This window comes from Equus caballus, chromosome 10, assembly GCF_041296265.1.
Source record: "Equus caballus isolate H_3958 breed thoroughbred chromosome 10, TB-T2T, whole genome shotgun sequence".
Classification (NCBI taxonomy): Eukaryota; Metazoa; Chordata; class Mammalia; order Perissodactyla; family Equidae; genus Equus; species Equus caballus.
The window spans coordinates 4,064,338-4,079,267 of record NC_091693.1 but is presented as its reverse complement, the minus strand read 5'-3'; the positions used below and the strand labels follow the sequence as shown (position 1 = coordinate 4,079,267).

Sequence of the window (14,930 nt, the reverse complement as noted above, 5' to 3'; positions counted from 1 at the left end):
CTAAAAGAGTTAGAAATTATAAAAAAATATGTTAACTATCGACGAATTAGCAAATCTTTTTTCCCCCCGTTATTTTGGTCAATGAAGAAAAAGTCCCTTGAGTTCTAGTCCCTCGATTTTATGACTTATTTTCTATTTTCATTATTTGAGGCAAGAAATAAAGCAAGTAAAATGTGCCTGCTTGTAAATACATTACTCTCCTAGGAAAAATAGCTGTAAAAGTGTTATAAGAAAATATGTTTATAACCAAGAGTTGATACATCCTCAAACCAGAACGTTTTGCACCAAGATCAGCCACAAGGAGAGGACTAATTCCTAAGGGCTCTACGTGACGAGCCATTTCCACAGAGGCCGCCGCCCGAGGTCACGCCCGCCCCACGGCAGCCAGGACCCACAGCTCCCCAGGGAGTGGGAGCACCGGTCTTACCCCTGGAGAAGTGGCTATCCTCTTCACATTCTTCCCAGTGATCAAAGTCAAAAGCCACATTCGGATTCTGTTCGACACAACAGTTCACATTAGGTGAGAGAATAAAACAGACTGAGGGTGCGAGCTGAGCATCAGTTCGTGCCGACTCACCCGCTGTTTGAGTAAGCGACACCACGACTCCCGTCTCGCCTTTGCAAGAGTGATGACAGGTTCATCATTTTGGATCATGCATTTGCAATCATCTTTTATGATGTTGGCCTGCAGCTCCATATCAGCCAAGTAAAATTTCTCTCCCACCCAGGCACTAGGTTTACAAAAAGAAAGAACGTCAGCCTCTTAAAATGTTAGAAATTATTTATATTTTATTTAAGATACACATAAACCTACCTGAACACAACTCTATTTCTGAAATATTTGCATTTGCAATCTTTTACATTCCTTAGTCGTATCTTTAATATGACCACATCGTCTTTTTGGAACCACTTTATTTGTGGGTGGAAGCTAGAAGAAAAGAAGGCAGCTTACACAGAGTCATCACTATTCATTCCCCAGGTAAGGAAGGAAAACACTCCAACAGTGGACGGACATACCTCTGCAGAGGCCCTGTAGTTTTGTTAATGGGAGCACCTCCAGTGTCTTCAGGTAAAGCGTCTGTACAAGAAATCACAATTTCCTACAGGTTATTTATATGTAACTCCATAATGTAGGTACATGTACGTACTTTTTTGTACTTTATGCAACTTTTAGCTGAGGAACTACTCACTAAGAGTATAAATTTCACAGTAACCCAAGCATCCAACTGCAAAGAATAATTAGAAAAAATTTAAATGCATGTCACTTAGTAAAACTAGTAAAAACAGGCTTTGACAAACATTACAGTTAATCAGGAAAGTAAAATTACTCTCTGTAAAGAACTGTGTTACAATCAGTGGCCAGAGGATAGAAATGCTGACGCTGCTCTGCTGCCATCTTAACCGGCTAGGACCCCACTCAGACGACTTCTGGAGAGGTAGCAACATACACAGGGAACCGCTGCTGAACATATTTTCTAAAACAACGCAATTTAAACTCAATCTAAAACATTTGAAAGTGAAGACTTGAGCAAGAATGTTTAGAGCAGCTTTTAATACCAACAGTCAAAAACTGCAAACCTCCACATCTATCAACAGGCGAACAGATAAATAAACTGTGGTATATTCACACCATGGAGTACAAGTCAGCAATAAAAACGCACACCACTACTTGCAATAACCGGGACGAATTTCGCAATGCTGAGTGAAAGATGCCACAAGAATGTGTACTACGTATCTCTAATTCAGCAAAACTAATAGTGACGCAAGTCAGAGCAGTGGTTAATGAAAAGGGTTATAGTTGGGGAGGTACATGAAGGAGACCACTGGGGTTCTGGAAACGTTCAATAGCTTGACTTGAGTGTGGTTAATGGACACACACATTTGTAGAAGATTCTGACGAGCTGTACACTTAAGATCTGTGCACTTTACTGCATGAACATTATATCTCAAATAACAAAAAGGAAAAGTTACCCAAAAACCCATTGGAAGCTGAACTGCAAAAATAGGAAGTTAGGTAATATCAGTTTATGTCACTTCTATAATTCATCTAAAAGTGGAAAGCCTAAACAGTAGAAAATTCCCCAGCATGAGTGATTTGAAGTTACCCATCTTTTAAACAACCCACCATGCTTCTGGTCTGCTGAATTTGCCTCGCAGGCCGCACCTCTTTCTGAGCCCCTGTCCCCTTGCCGTGCGTGCTGCCGAGCGGCATCTTCTGCTGACGTCCTGGAGAGAAACGGCAGAGGTCAACCCCGAGACGGACAGGCAAAACCTGGCTCTACAGGGCATCCCAACGAGAAGGGCAGGTGGCAACAAACGCCCGTGCAGTGCTTCCCACCACGAGCCACAGCGCACACAGCTCCCGGCTCACGCACAGGTGACACGCAGCGCAGCCGCTCTGCTCGCTGCAGCGGCCCTGGCACCAGACACAGAGCAGGGGATCGAGGCGCATTATCAGAGAAGTGCAGTCACTCGTTTACCAAAATAAGTCTCCTTTAAGTCATTTAACTTTGAGAATAATGTACACCACTACCCACTTCAAAGGGGATAAAAGGGCGGGAAGCAACAGCCCCCTCCTGCCCTCCCCCCGCCCCAGTTCCTCCATCCCTCTTCCCAGACACACCCTCTTGCCAGTTTGGGTCTGCTTCTAGAAACATTCTTGCATAAAAGAGCAAAGCCTGCCGTCTGTATCTTTCTATCTAAAACACACGCACACGCATCTCAACACACGAGAACCTACCAAGTTCACTTTCTGCCCCTTGTTTTGTTGAACTTAATAATGAGAGATTACTTCATATCATTTAAATTGTGTTTTTCTTTTGTTTTTTTGAGGAGGTAACCACATTCATGTGGTTTAATATTTTAAAGTAAATAAAAAGGTCTACACAGTGAAAAATCTTCCTCTCACTCCTGTTCCCCAGCCACTCGATTTCCTTTCTCGCGGGTGACCACGTAATTCACTTTTTGTGCATCCTTTTAGAGAGAATTCAAGCCCAAAGGAGCAAAGCTATATGAACACACATACACACACACCCATGGGGCACGGGGTGTGCACGGGGCTCTCTGAGGGGACTTCCGATGGACACGCATGAAGCCTGCGTGGCACGGCACCCCCCAAATGGTGGAGGGCGGCGTCCCATGTTCCAACCACCCGGCAGGGACCCCTCCCCAGGCCTCGTCCTCCTCAGCTCCGTGCAGCACCAGCCTCACCGCCCACCCCCTCCCTCCACCACGGCTCTGACTTGCTTCACCAGACCCTCAGCTGCTGGGGTTCTGTTCCTTCCTCCTCACACACGCACCCACCTCTGACTCTCCTCGGACCCCAGCAGACCGGAGCCTCCCCGACTCTCCTGAGCTCCAGGCTTGCACCTTCAATCACCTTACACTAACATGTCCCAAACCAACTCACAACCTCCTCTTCTCCAACGAGCTCTCTGGGAAACATCCTGTGACTGTCAACCACGCCACATCCTCCCCGTCACGGGGGCGCAGCGTCACTGGATCACGCTCCCTGACGTCTGTCAGTCACTACGTCCAATGGCTTCCAGGTCTTTCCAGTCCCCAGAATCTGTCGTCCTTCCCGACCTCTACGGAATGGTGCCATTCTCCTCGCTTCTGATCCAGACTACCACCACAGCTTCCCGACCCGCCTCCTGAATGGGGTCTCTGCCAGGCAGACTCCCGCTGTGGACTCTCATGGTCCCCTGCGCTTCTCTCCACCTTGTGCTGATGACCACAGGTGTGCCATACTCCTGCACAACCACAACGCCACATGTGCAGAGGGACTGAGCAGAGAGCTTTGCACAGACCTGGGGCTCAACAGCAGTTACCGTGTTTCACGTAAGTGATCAATCTTTGTTTTGATTAAACCTACCAAACTGTAACAACATCTTCATTTTTAAAAGAATATCTTATAAGTAAATATGGAGGAAACTTTGTTTCCTGAAAGTGTGTAAAAACCAACATGTATCCCAATCCCAAAGGTACCCAATTTTATTAAGAGAAAACTAAAACATTCAGACTACATCTTGGTTTTTGCCACGTTCTTTGAAATTCCCCTACTTTCGGCAGTAATTTAGGAATCTCTCAAGGTCACCAATGATCACAGCACTAGTCAGTTCTCAGTCCTCCTTCCCTGGGCCCCTTGACTGCACTGGCCCCACTCATGGCTCCTGCTCTGTGCAACGCCACGCTCCCCGCCGTCCTGGGTTGCCCTTCTCCCAGGCTGCCCTCTGCACTGCAGCCGCGCCCCCTCAGGCTCCTCTCCACTGTCCCCACAGCCCCCCATTGAGCCCAAGGCTCAGGCTTTCGACCCTCCCTCCTTCAGGGCTCTCATCCAGGATCCCGGCTTCCAATACCCAGCATGTGCCGACAGGCACCACGAGACCACGCCCTCACTACAAACAGAGTCAGAAACCAGCTATCGCTCACCACTTGCACAAAAGCTCGCTAGTGCAAGCCATGTCAGTCCGTCCCGAATGCCTGGCACAGCCTCTGTCCCCCCAGCCTGTTCTCAACACAGCAGCCAAGAACCTTTTCCTGAGTCATTCCCCTGCTCCAAACCCTCCTGTGGCCCCACCCCCTTAGCGTGGGAGCCCAATCCTTGCGATGGCCCCAGGGTCCAATGACACCTGGCCCCAGGCTGCTCCGACCTCTGCAGCCAAGTTCCCCCTCATTTGCTGCTCTCGTCGCTGTACCTTCCCCCCTGTTCCTGGAACCAAGGAGCCACCAGGCCTTCCCTCTGCTGGCAGGAGTCTGCTCCCAGATTTAGGCCTGGGTCAGGCCTCCCCTCTTGTGTCTCTGCTCATGCCTCACCTTTGCAGCTCCAAGGCCACCCTGTCTTCCTTTCTGCATTAATGCGCTCCATCTCTCAGACCACCAGCAGGCCCACCATGTATTTTTGTAACTTGTTTGTTTATTGTCTGTCTCCACTAAAATGTGAGATGGTCCTTCATCCATTTTGTACACTACTGCATCCCCAGTAGATATTTAATATCAATATCAACAGATATTTACCGAGTAAGTGAATTTTAAAACATCAACTTCACCTAATGGCAACTTTAGTTAAAACTATTTATCTGTTGATTAGATCAACCGACATAAAGTTAAACTGGAGAAACAGCCCAGCATCTTGCTACCAAGACACATGTAGGGCAAAATGGCAGAGGAGGAGGCTCTGAGCTCCCGTGTCCCCACAGAAACACTGAAGGAACCAGCAGAAGCTGTCTGAACCTGCTGTGCAGGATCCCTGGAAAAGAGTCAAAGGTGGACAGCAACCAGGCAAATGCCCAGGCAAGAAAAAGGCAGCTCGGAAGCAGAGGAAGGTTCTGGGGTGTCACTCACCTGTGCCCCCCTTGGCTTGGGGTCTTGGGCAGGCAGCAGCCTGATTCCTGTCCCCCTCAAGGCAGAGAGGGCAGAGAAGACTATCGGCAAATCCCTGTGAAGTCCATCCTAACCTGTCGGGGGACAGCTGAGGGACCCATGCAAGATGCTCGTCTGTTCCACAAAACTTGGAACTCAGGCAGCACAGCGTGAGCACTACCTGGAAAAGGCGACTGCAAACCCATGGCCACCTGGGGGCAGGCAGCAGGCCAGGAGACACCCCACAGCCCTGCTGAGGCCCCGGGGAAGCTGGGGGAACCTCTCGGGGAACTAGGGCATTCAAAAAGAGTACCAGCAGGGGTTAGGAAGCCACGTGCACGCCAGGCAAGATGCATGCTCAGAAACGTCCTGAGAAGACCCCAGCGTCACCTCAGGCTGATTTCTAGGCAAGGATGTGGAGAAAATGGGATCCTCTGTGCACTGCTGGTGGGAGAGTAAAATGGTGCAGTGGCTGCGGAAAACAGTTTGGCAGGTCAAACAGTTAAACACGGAATTACCACATGACCCGGCAATTCCGCTTCTGGGTGTACGCCCAAGAGAACTGAAAGAAGGGACATGGGGAGCCATTTACACACCGGTGTCCAGAGCAGCACTCTTCCCGATGGCCACGTGTCCACTGACAGATGAACGGAGAGACAAAATGTGGTATATCCACACACTGAAATATTGCCAACCTTCTTAAGGTTGACAATGCTGACACATGCTACAACATGGGTACACCCTGAAAACATTATGCTAGGTGAAATAAGCCACACACAAAAGGACAAATATTGTATAATTCTACTTATACGAGGTACCCAGAAGACGGAAACTAATAGGTAACCCACATTGTTTAATGGGCACAGAGTTTCTGTTGGGGATGGTGCTAAGTTCTGGAGGTGTATAGTGGTGGTGGTTATAGGACACTGTGAGTGTCCTTACTGCCACTGAAGTGTATACTCAAAAACATTGTAATGACAGATTTTATCCATATTTTAACCACAACTTGAAAAAAATGAGGAATTTTGCTATGTATATTTTAATAATCAAATACATGCAACTTAAGAAATGACTGTTAATTTTGTTAGATGTACTAACAGCATCTAGTCGAGTTTATAAAGGCCTTACGTGGCTCCACCTCCTCGCCAACAGTGGTGTTTTCTTTCTCCCGTCTCTGGTGGGCATGAAATGGTATTGCACTGTGGTTTTAATTCACATTTCCCTGATGACTAATGAGCTCGAGCACCTTGTCATATATTAATTATTGGACAAGTAATTAACTGGACAGTGTGAAGTGTCAGTACAAATCTTCTCCCCAGGTTTCTACTGGGTATCTGCAGTTTTCCTCCTGACTGGAGGGGTTCTCGATATGAGTCCTCTGGTGGACACACACGCCGTGTCCATCCTCCCCTCCGGAGCATGCCAGGGCACTTTCACAGCCTTGCATACTGCTTGTGGAAGGGCAAACTGGCACAACCCATTTGGAACACTGATGGGCAGTAGCTCTAATTATGACTCAGCAATTCCATTCCGTCAGAAGTACACCCATGAATGCACCAAAACCCATGTAGGAGAATGTTTAAAGTGCCACTTGAAGCAGCCCAGAACTGGAAATTTCTCCCATCCACAGCAGCATGGGTAAATAAATGATGGTAAATTCATAGCACGGAATATTATGCAGTGATGAGAATTTATGATCTATAGCTACATGCAAAATATGGACGAACTTCACAACAATGCTGAGCTGAAGAAGCCGGATACAAAACAGACACACTGCGCGATTCCAACCAAACAAAGTACAGGCTACGGCAGAGCCATCCACGCTTTCCTGAGTCGGGAGAGCGGCGGCCCTCGGAGAGGGAGCAGGAGGTGGCTCTGCTGGTGCTGTGCTCAGAACATCCACCAAACGACACTTAGGATGTGTGCACCTTTCTGGCTGTGTGCTGCAATAAAAAGCGTGGCTTGGGGTTCAGATAAAACAAGATTCCCCAAATCTTGGTAATTACTGAAGCCGAGCGATGGGAACATGGAGACTCATTAAACTATTACACTTTCAAGAAAAGATGGCTGTAACACTTGAGAGTTCTAATTCCACAAAACAGCTCTTCCGAAAGGGAGATAAAAATCTACTTACAGGGTTTGGCTCAGGCTTTCTTCACAAGCTGGCATTTTGGCTCCTTTGTATAATTTTTTCAGTTGTTCTATATGTTCTGAATTATCAACGCCCATTCCCATTGACAAAATTTCAGCTCGAACATTATAATCAACAACAGAAGTTTTCAAATTGGAAAGCTTTGTAATGTGCACCTAGAAGCAAAGAAAAAATACAACATTTGCAGGACCCACACTTTGAACTTTCCGTGGATCACGGACCCTCACCCACGGCCTCTCCAGCCCACTGTGCAACGTCTGATGCACTTGGGCACATGGCGCAATGTGCAAGGGCCTCCCACTGCAGCGTCCAGACTGTTTCATCACTGAGGTGCCATCAGCATCTTCCAGGGCCCAGTCCCACACTGCGGAGATATGATCAGGTCTGGGGGGCGGCCAAGACTGAATCCTGGGATAAAACCCCAAGACGAGACCAATCTGTAATGCTGTAACCACACACAAAATTCTTAGATCTTTCTGATTTTTACTTGAGCATTTTTACCTCTCTTAACAAGGAGGATCCTAAGGCTCAGAGTCCTTAGGTGCCCAGAAAGGGCCTACACCACGGCCCTAAATCCTGCATTCTGACAGTTTCCTCTACTACTCTTTTCTGCAACCCAAACATTCTCATCTATTTCAATTCACGTAAAATTAACTAAAACATGAAAATCTACAACAGTCTGATTCCCGTTGACGGGAGGTGCGGACCCAGCCCTGGATGTCCCTTCCACGGCAGGGGAGGGCAGGCCAGGCTGGCACTGGCTGGGGCACCTTCCTAAGGGAACACTGGGAATGTGTTGCCATCTAGAAATGGTGGAAGAGCCTCTCTCCACTCAAACTGGGGACCGAGCTGTCTGGGTGGAGCAGGTGGCAAGGGTGGGGTTTGTCCCCGCTCTGGTGCACCACGGCTACCCACTTTAGAGCTGCAAAAGCTTACTTGTGAGGTGGGTTTCCTCTTTTTGCTTCACTGTCTAAGCTGTAGCTTCAAAAATCCCTGCTTAATAAAGTTTCCATTTTTTCTCTGATAAAGAAGAACCACAATACAGACTATTACAACATCAGCTAAGACCCCAAATCTCTTCACTTACCTGCATTGGTGATCTCTCCCTTTGCTCCTAAAAATCATTTTTTTCCTCTTACTCTTAAATCTTATAACCAAACACCTCTTTTTAAGTGTTAAGGCTTTCCCAATCTTACAAAAATAACTTTCAGCCAAACAGTTATGAACTGAGTTCCTTTAAGTCTTATAAATAATTATAATAATTAAGACTTAAGTCTAACAGAGCAAAACTTTGACTTGAAGAGTTTCTGGGGTGCTAGTAGAGAGGGGGCGCTGAGCCCCTTAATTCCACGTCCCGGCCTCATGCCCCTCGTCAGCTCCACAGGGAGCAGTCTGTTTACGGAGGGAAGCCTGTGCCCCGTGCACATCCTGGCACACAGGAGGCTTCTCAATAGATAGCTGGCGAATGAAGGAGGTGGAAACCTGGACAGAACACTACTCATCTTTGAAGGCCGGAGGACTGGAATCCTCCACATTACAGATCACGTGCCCGGACTTCAGGATCATTTACAACTAGACACACGGACCACGGTGCTGCTGAGGGCCGTCACTGACCCAGGGCCCCCCCCCGGGGTGGACGGAGCCTGTGAGGTCGCCGGAAGAGCACCCACCAGCAGTGAAGAGTGGAACAGAACAGAAATGTAAATAGGAGAGACTGTCGCAGAAGGAAGGACAGCTTCATGGAGCGTCTGTCATGGTTGTACGTGTGAGAGTGTCACTACACACACACGCCCGTGAGCGCTGGGTTACAGGGTAAACCCACAACCAAATTCATGACCCAAATAACGTGAAAAACCTCTCCCGGCCCCAGAGCCCCCAACAAGCCTCCATTTACGTGAAGCAATTTTTCAAGACACAGGTTGGAATAATTTGGACAATTTAGGGGCCCATTCAAACACAGATTTCTTTTTAAGCAAACTGCATACTTACCATTGGGTCAATCCAAACTGTATTTCCCAAAGCCATTATCACCTTTGCATCATGCAGTTTTCCAATAATTTTATGATGAATGTACCGAGTAACCTGAAAGAAATACTTCAGCAATTTATCTGAAGCTTTCAGAAAATCCCTTATTCAGCATATGCTATACGGTTCTGCAAAAATTTTTCCATCGTTTCATTTGAACCTCACAACCACGCCATGACGTAGGTCATGGAGGCCACCACGCCCCCAGTGGACAAGAGTAACAGTGCAGTTTAGCGAGGACAGAGGCACAGGGCGAGTTTCAAGAACAGGTCAGCGCCTTTGGACTCCTAACCCCACGCGTTCCCCACTGTGGACGTGTCCCCCCACTCCCACTGTGGACATGTGTCCGCCAACTCCGCTGTTAACTGTCAAGCTGTCTTTAAAGTCTGGATGTTTATTCCTTTGGAAGCTCAACAGGAGTGAGGAGGAAGTGTTCCTGTAGCTCCAGCGATGGAACCAAGTGAGGGAGCTGCTCTGCACAGTGACAGTGGCACCGAGGGGCGCTGGTCCTCCTTCCTGTCCCCCCTCCTGAGTGCGTGGCTCTTCCTCTCAAGGAGGACCACAGCAGTTAGACCTGTCTGAGCAGTCTTTCAGGCACGTTTTAACTCCAATAAAGCAGAAGATGGCTCATCGTGATTAGATTATTTCCATCTCCCTTGAACTTTGTAAATTAATTTGGAAGAATACAGACAGGAGAACCTTTCCCCATTTCTACAGAAGACTCCTCTTCAAGAAATACTTGTGGTCAATCATCCTGACAGATCGAATGTTTCCTGAGGGTGAGGACCATGACCTTCTGGCTAATGGCCACATCCCCAGAACCCACATGGCACTGGCACACAGTGGACACTCGCTAAATACTTTGCACAAAGGAAAAAGACTGCTATTTAATAAAGGCTCTTTTTACTAAACTCCCAACAGTAAGGCTGTGTATTCATCCTGTATTGTGGAAACATTCACCTGTGTATTTCCTGGGTAACGTTTAACCTTGTTTATAACCCAAACTCATTTTACTTTGCCAACTATAATGGCTTATTTCATATCCTATCAATCAGATCACACAAAATTTACCCTTCTTTCGAGGAATCAGGAGCACCACTACGAACAGGACGCACTGCTCCCATGATGAGCAGGACTGTCTGGCCAGCCTCTACCCTCACCCGTGGACAGCCACGTGAGCCCACACACACCACTCTTCCGTGCCCCATGTCTTGGCACAGATAGTTTTCTTCACCTTCAGTGCCTTATCCAGTCCACAGGCTCACCTCGGAGATACTGTGGGTTCTGTTCTAAACTACTACAAAACAACACTGCAGTTCAGCGAGTCACAGGAACTTTTTTGGTTTCCCAGCGCATATATAAGTTATGTTTACATTCTACGGTAGTCTAGTAAGTGTGCAGTAGCATTATGTCTAAAAAAACAATGTATATACCTTAATTAAAAAATACTTCATTACTAAAAAATGCTAACCATCATCTGAGCCTTCAGCGAGTCATAATCGTTTTGCTAGTGGAGGGTCTTGACTCAGTGTCAACGGCTGCTGGCTGATCAGGGTGGTGGGTGCTGAAGGTTGGGGTGGCTGTCGCAATTTCTTAAAATAAGACAACAGTGAAGTTTGTCATAGCGATCGACTCTTCCTTTCACAGATGATTTCTCTGTAGCATGTGATGCTGTGTGACAGCGTTTTACCCACCATAGAGCTTCTTTCAAATTGGAGTCAGGCCTCTCAAACCCTACCGCTGCTTTATCAACTGAGCTTATGTGATGGTCTAAATCCTTTGTTGTCATTTCGACAGTCTTCACAAGGAATAGATTCCATCTCGAGAAACCACTTTCTTTGCTCATCCGTAAGAAGCAACTCCTCATTGATCATGAGATTGCAGCAATTCCGTCACCTCTTCAGGCTCCATTCTAATTCTAGTTCTCTCACTGTTCCCACCACATCTGCATTTACTTCCTCCACTGAAGTCTTGAGCCCCTCAAAGTCATCCACGAGGGCTGGAATCAACTTCTTCCAAGCTCCTGTTAATGTTGATATTTTGACCTCATCCTATGAATCAGTAATGCTCTTACTGGCACCTAGAATGTTGGATCCTTTCCAGAAGGTTTTCAATGGACTTTGCCCAGATCCCTGAGGGGAACCACTATAGAGCAGCTACAGTTTTATGAAACGTATTTCTTAAATAACAAGACTTGAAAGCCCTTGTTCCATGGGCTGCAGAATGGCTGTTGTGTTAGCAGGCATGAAAACAACATTAATCTCATTGTGCATCTCCATCAGAGCTCTTGGTGACGAGGTGCATTATTGCTGAGCAGTAATATTTTGAAAGGATCTTTTTTCCTGAGCAATAGGTCTCAACATTGGGCTTAACATATTCAGTAAACCATGTTGTAAACAGATGTGCTGTCATCCAGGCTTTGCTGTTCCATTTATAGAGCACAGGCAGAGCAGATTTAGCATCATTCTTAAGGGCCCTGGGACTTTCAGAATCGTAAATGAGCACTGGCTTCAACTTAAAGTCTCCAGCTGCATTAGCCCCTAAAGAGTCAGCCTGTCCTTTGAAGCTCTGAAGCCAGACACTGACTTCTCCTCTCCAGCTATGAAAGTCCTAGATGGCATCTTCTTCCAATATAAGGCTGTTTTGTCTACATTGAAAATCTGTTGTTTAGTGTAGCACCTTCATTAATAATCTTAGCTGGATCTTCTGGAGAACTTACTGCAGCTTCTCCATCAGCACTTGGCTGCTTCCCCTTCCACTTTTATGTTATGGAGAGGGCTTCTTTCCTTAAACCTCATGAAGCAACCTCTGCTGGCTTCAGACTTTTCTTCTGCAGCTCCCTCACCTCTCTCAGCCTCCACAGAATTGAAGACAGTCAGGGCCTTGCTCTGGACCAGGCTTTGGCTTAAGGGAATGTTGTTGCTGGTTTGCTCTTCTATCCAGACCACTAAAACTTCCCGCATATAGCAATAAGCCTGTTTCACTTTCTTGTCATTCATGTGTTCACTGGAGTAGCACTTTTAATTTCCAAGAACTGGCACAAGAGGCCTGGCTTTTGACCTGCCTTCCTCATTAAGCTTAATCACTTCCAGCTCGTGACATAAAGTGAAAGATGTTTGATTCTTCTTTTCACTTGAACACTTAGAGGCCACTGTAGGATTACTGATCGGCCTAATTTCAATATTGTTGTGTCTCAGGGAACAGGGAGGCCCGGGGAGACGGGGAGAGACGGGGGGACAGCCAGCCGGTCAGTGCAACAGTCAGAACACACACAGCATTTATGGATCAAGCTCACCATCTTATACAGGTGTGGTTGATGGCGCCCCAAACAATTACAATAGTAACATCAAGACCGCTGACCACAGGTCACCATAACAGATATAACACTAATGAAAAGGTATAAAATATTCTGAGAATTACCAAAATGTGACACGGAATGAGGAAATGCTGCTGGAAAAATGGCATCGCAGAGTCCCTCGAGGCAGGGTTGCCACAAACCTTCAATTTGTAAAAAAACAAAATATCTGCGAAGTGCAATAAAGCAGAGTGTGACAAAACGAGGTATGCCTGTACGTGATGACATGCTAGTTGCCGTCCCGAAGAGCCCTTCCTGTGGAAGTTTGTCTGGACTCTCTCTCTCTCTCCTGTCCATCCTCCCAACTCCAGCGGGATGACCTGGCCTCTGCAAAGAGTGTCGTCACCGATGTCCCCCTTTGACACGGGGATCCACTTCTGCAGGTACTTACACTGTTTCTTCTCCTTTAGCTGACAGCCAATTTATTTTATCATGACACATATTTTATGCCAATTCTAAGTCCGTGAGCACTAAAGACAATGATGTGAGCTGTCCTGGCAAGGGTACCCCTCGCCTCTCCGAGGGCTCAGAGCTGGGTCTGTGCACCGCGGCCGTAAGGGCACCCCTGCAAGAGCAGGGACCCAAGCAGACTGCAGCCTAACTGCCCAGCAGCATGGACCATTTTACCTAAACTCAGTACTCTAAATTCAAATAAACCTCCATTCTGTGTATATTCTGGGTTTAAATATATTGTAAAAGTCAACAAAATTTAAAAAGCCCAAAGAACTCACCTTGGGATTCCATTCGATTTCGTTGTCAGCGGGCTTCACTCTACAAACAATAAACTCCACCGCCTGGGGCGGCAGCGCGTGGAAGCGCTCGGGGAGGCGCAGCAGCTGCTCCCTCGGGACGAGTGCAGTCCTGCCCTCATCAATAAACTTCACGAGGACGTTGTTGGGGGCCCAGGTGTCATCTTTTTGGCTTTTCTCCAGCACCTGAACCCTGGAGGAAGTAGTGGCGTCAGTTTAACACAGAGATTCTAAAATGACAATAACCTTCTCCTCAACTCACCCACTAAACCCAAAACCTACCAAAAGACCCTTAAACTGTATGGTTTCACTCCAAACCAGAGAAAAAATAAGCGGATGCTTTACTGGATTAAAGTAAGCCTAAGTATAAAAAACACCTAGTACGTCTGAACAGAGTAGATCCCTTTATCTGACAACACAATAAAAATCCGCAGAGCATATTAAACTTTCCGAGGCCCGGTCTGGGTCGTCCCCAGGAGGAGGGGGCGGCATTCGAGCTGGGCGGGGGGGAGCAGGCACGGGCGGCCGAGTGCCCAGCTGCCCTGACACAGCGACATCACCTCACCAGGCTCAGTTCTCCTATCTGGAAAATGGGAGTGAGACCCACTTCACAGGAATTCTCTAAGAATGGAGTGAGTTAAAGATGTACGTGTATGTGGCACACAGCGACAGCTCAGTCCACGTCGGTGTATAAACGCCACACCGTCCTCCACGCTCTGTGCTCAGGAGCCGGGGCTCAGAGGGGTCTCACGTGCAGAAGTGGGCCTGGTGCGTGCGGGACACGACGCTGCCACCACCTCCTGGGAGGCAGCCAGGCTTAGTGAGAGCAACTGGGTCCAACGGACAGAGGTGAAGACAGGGGTTCAACACGATTTAAGGCTACCTCACCCTTCACAACTTTTAGAGATGAAATGAACACACGATTTTACCTGTGAAAAAGTGTCTTTTCTGCTAATCCATATAATCCAAGTTTCTCCACCTTCTCAACAGTCGTTTTATTACTGGAATCCTCAAAATACTCATTTATTTCAGCATTAAGAGTTGCGTAAAGATCCACATGTTTATCAACGATACGACCAAAGTAATTTGTTGCATTCAAAATATACAAGGGTATTATCTGAAACACACAGCAAACACATCCAGAAAATAAACTCAGTCAAAACCAAGGCCGTGACCGCAGAAACCAGCACCTGACCACGAGCCCACAACACACAAACAGGGGATTTAAAGATAAACTAGGGAACTGGCCAGAAAGCAAAACAAAACAAAATAAAATAAAAACCTCACC

At 47.2% G+C, this 14,930-nt stretch overlaps 1 protein-coding gene across 12 annotated transcripts in view; it reads right to left on the bottom strand.

Annotated features, from left to right (window-relative positions):
* TDRD12 (tudor domain containing 12) overlaps window positions 1–14,930 on the bottom strand; it is an 85,445-nt gene that overhangs the window by 2,190 nt on the left and 68,325 nt on the right. For all 12 annotated transcript variants that reach the window (XR_011422277.1, XR_011422278.1, XM_023649485.2 and 9 more), the window contains 9 exons: window positions 14,572–14,759; window positions 13,625–13,835; window positions 9,503–9,595; window positions 7,496–7,668; window positions 2,126–2,226; window positions 1,018–1,078; window positions 815–928; window positions 578–731; window positions 428–494 (listed from right to left, as the gene is read on the bottom strand). Coding sequence is in view for 10 of the 12 variants with exons in the window: in XM_023649485.2 (XP_023505253.2) it covers window positions 428–494; window positions 578–731; window positions 815–928; window positions 1,018–1,078; window positions 2,126–2,226; window positions 7,496–7,668; window positions 9,503–9,595; window positions 13,625–13,835; window positions 14,572–14,759 (1,162 nt within the window). In the remaining 2 variants the exon portion in view is untranslated. The remainder of the gene's footprint in view (window positions 1–427; window positions 495–577; window positions 732–814; window positions 929–1,017; window positions 1,079–2,125; window positions 2,227–7,495; window positions 7,669–9,502; window positions 9,596–13,624; window positions 13,836–14,571; window positions 14,760–14,930) is intronic.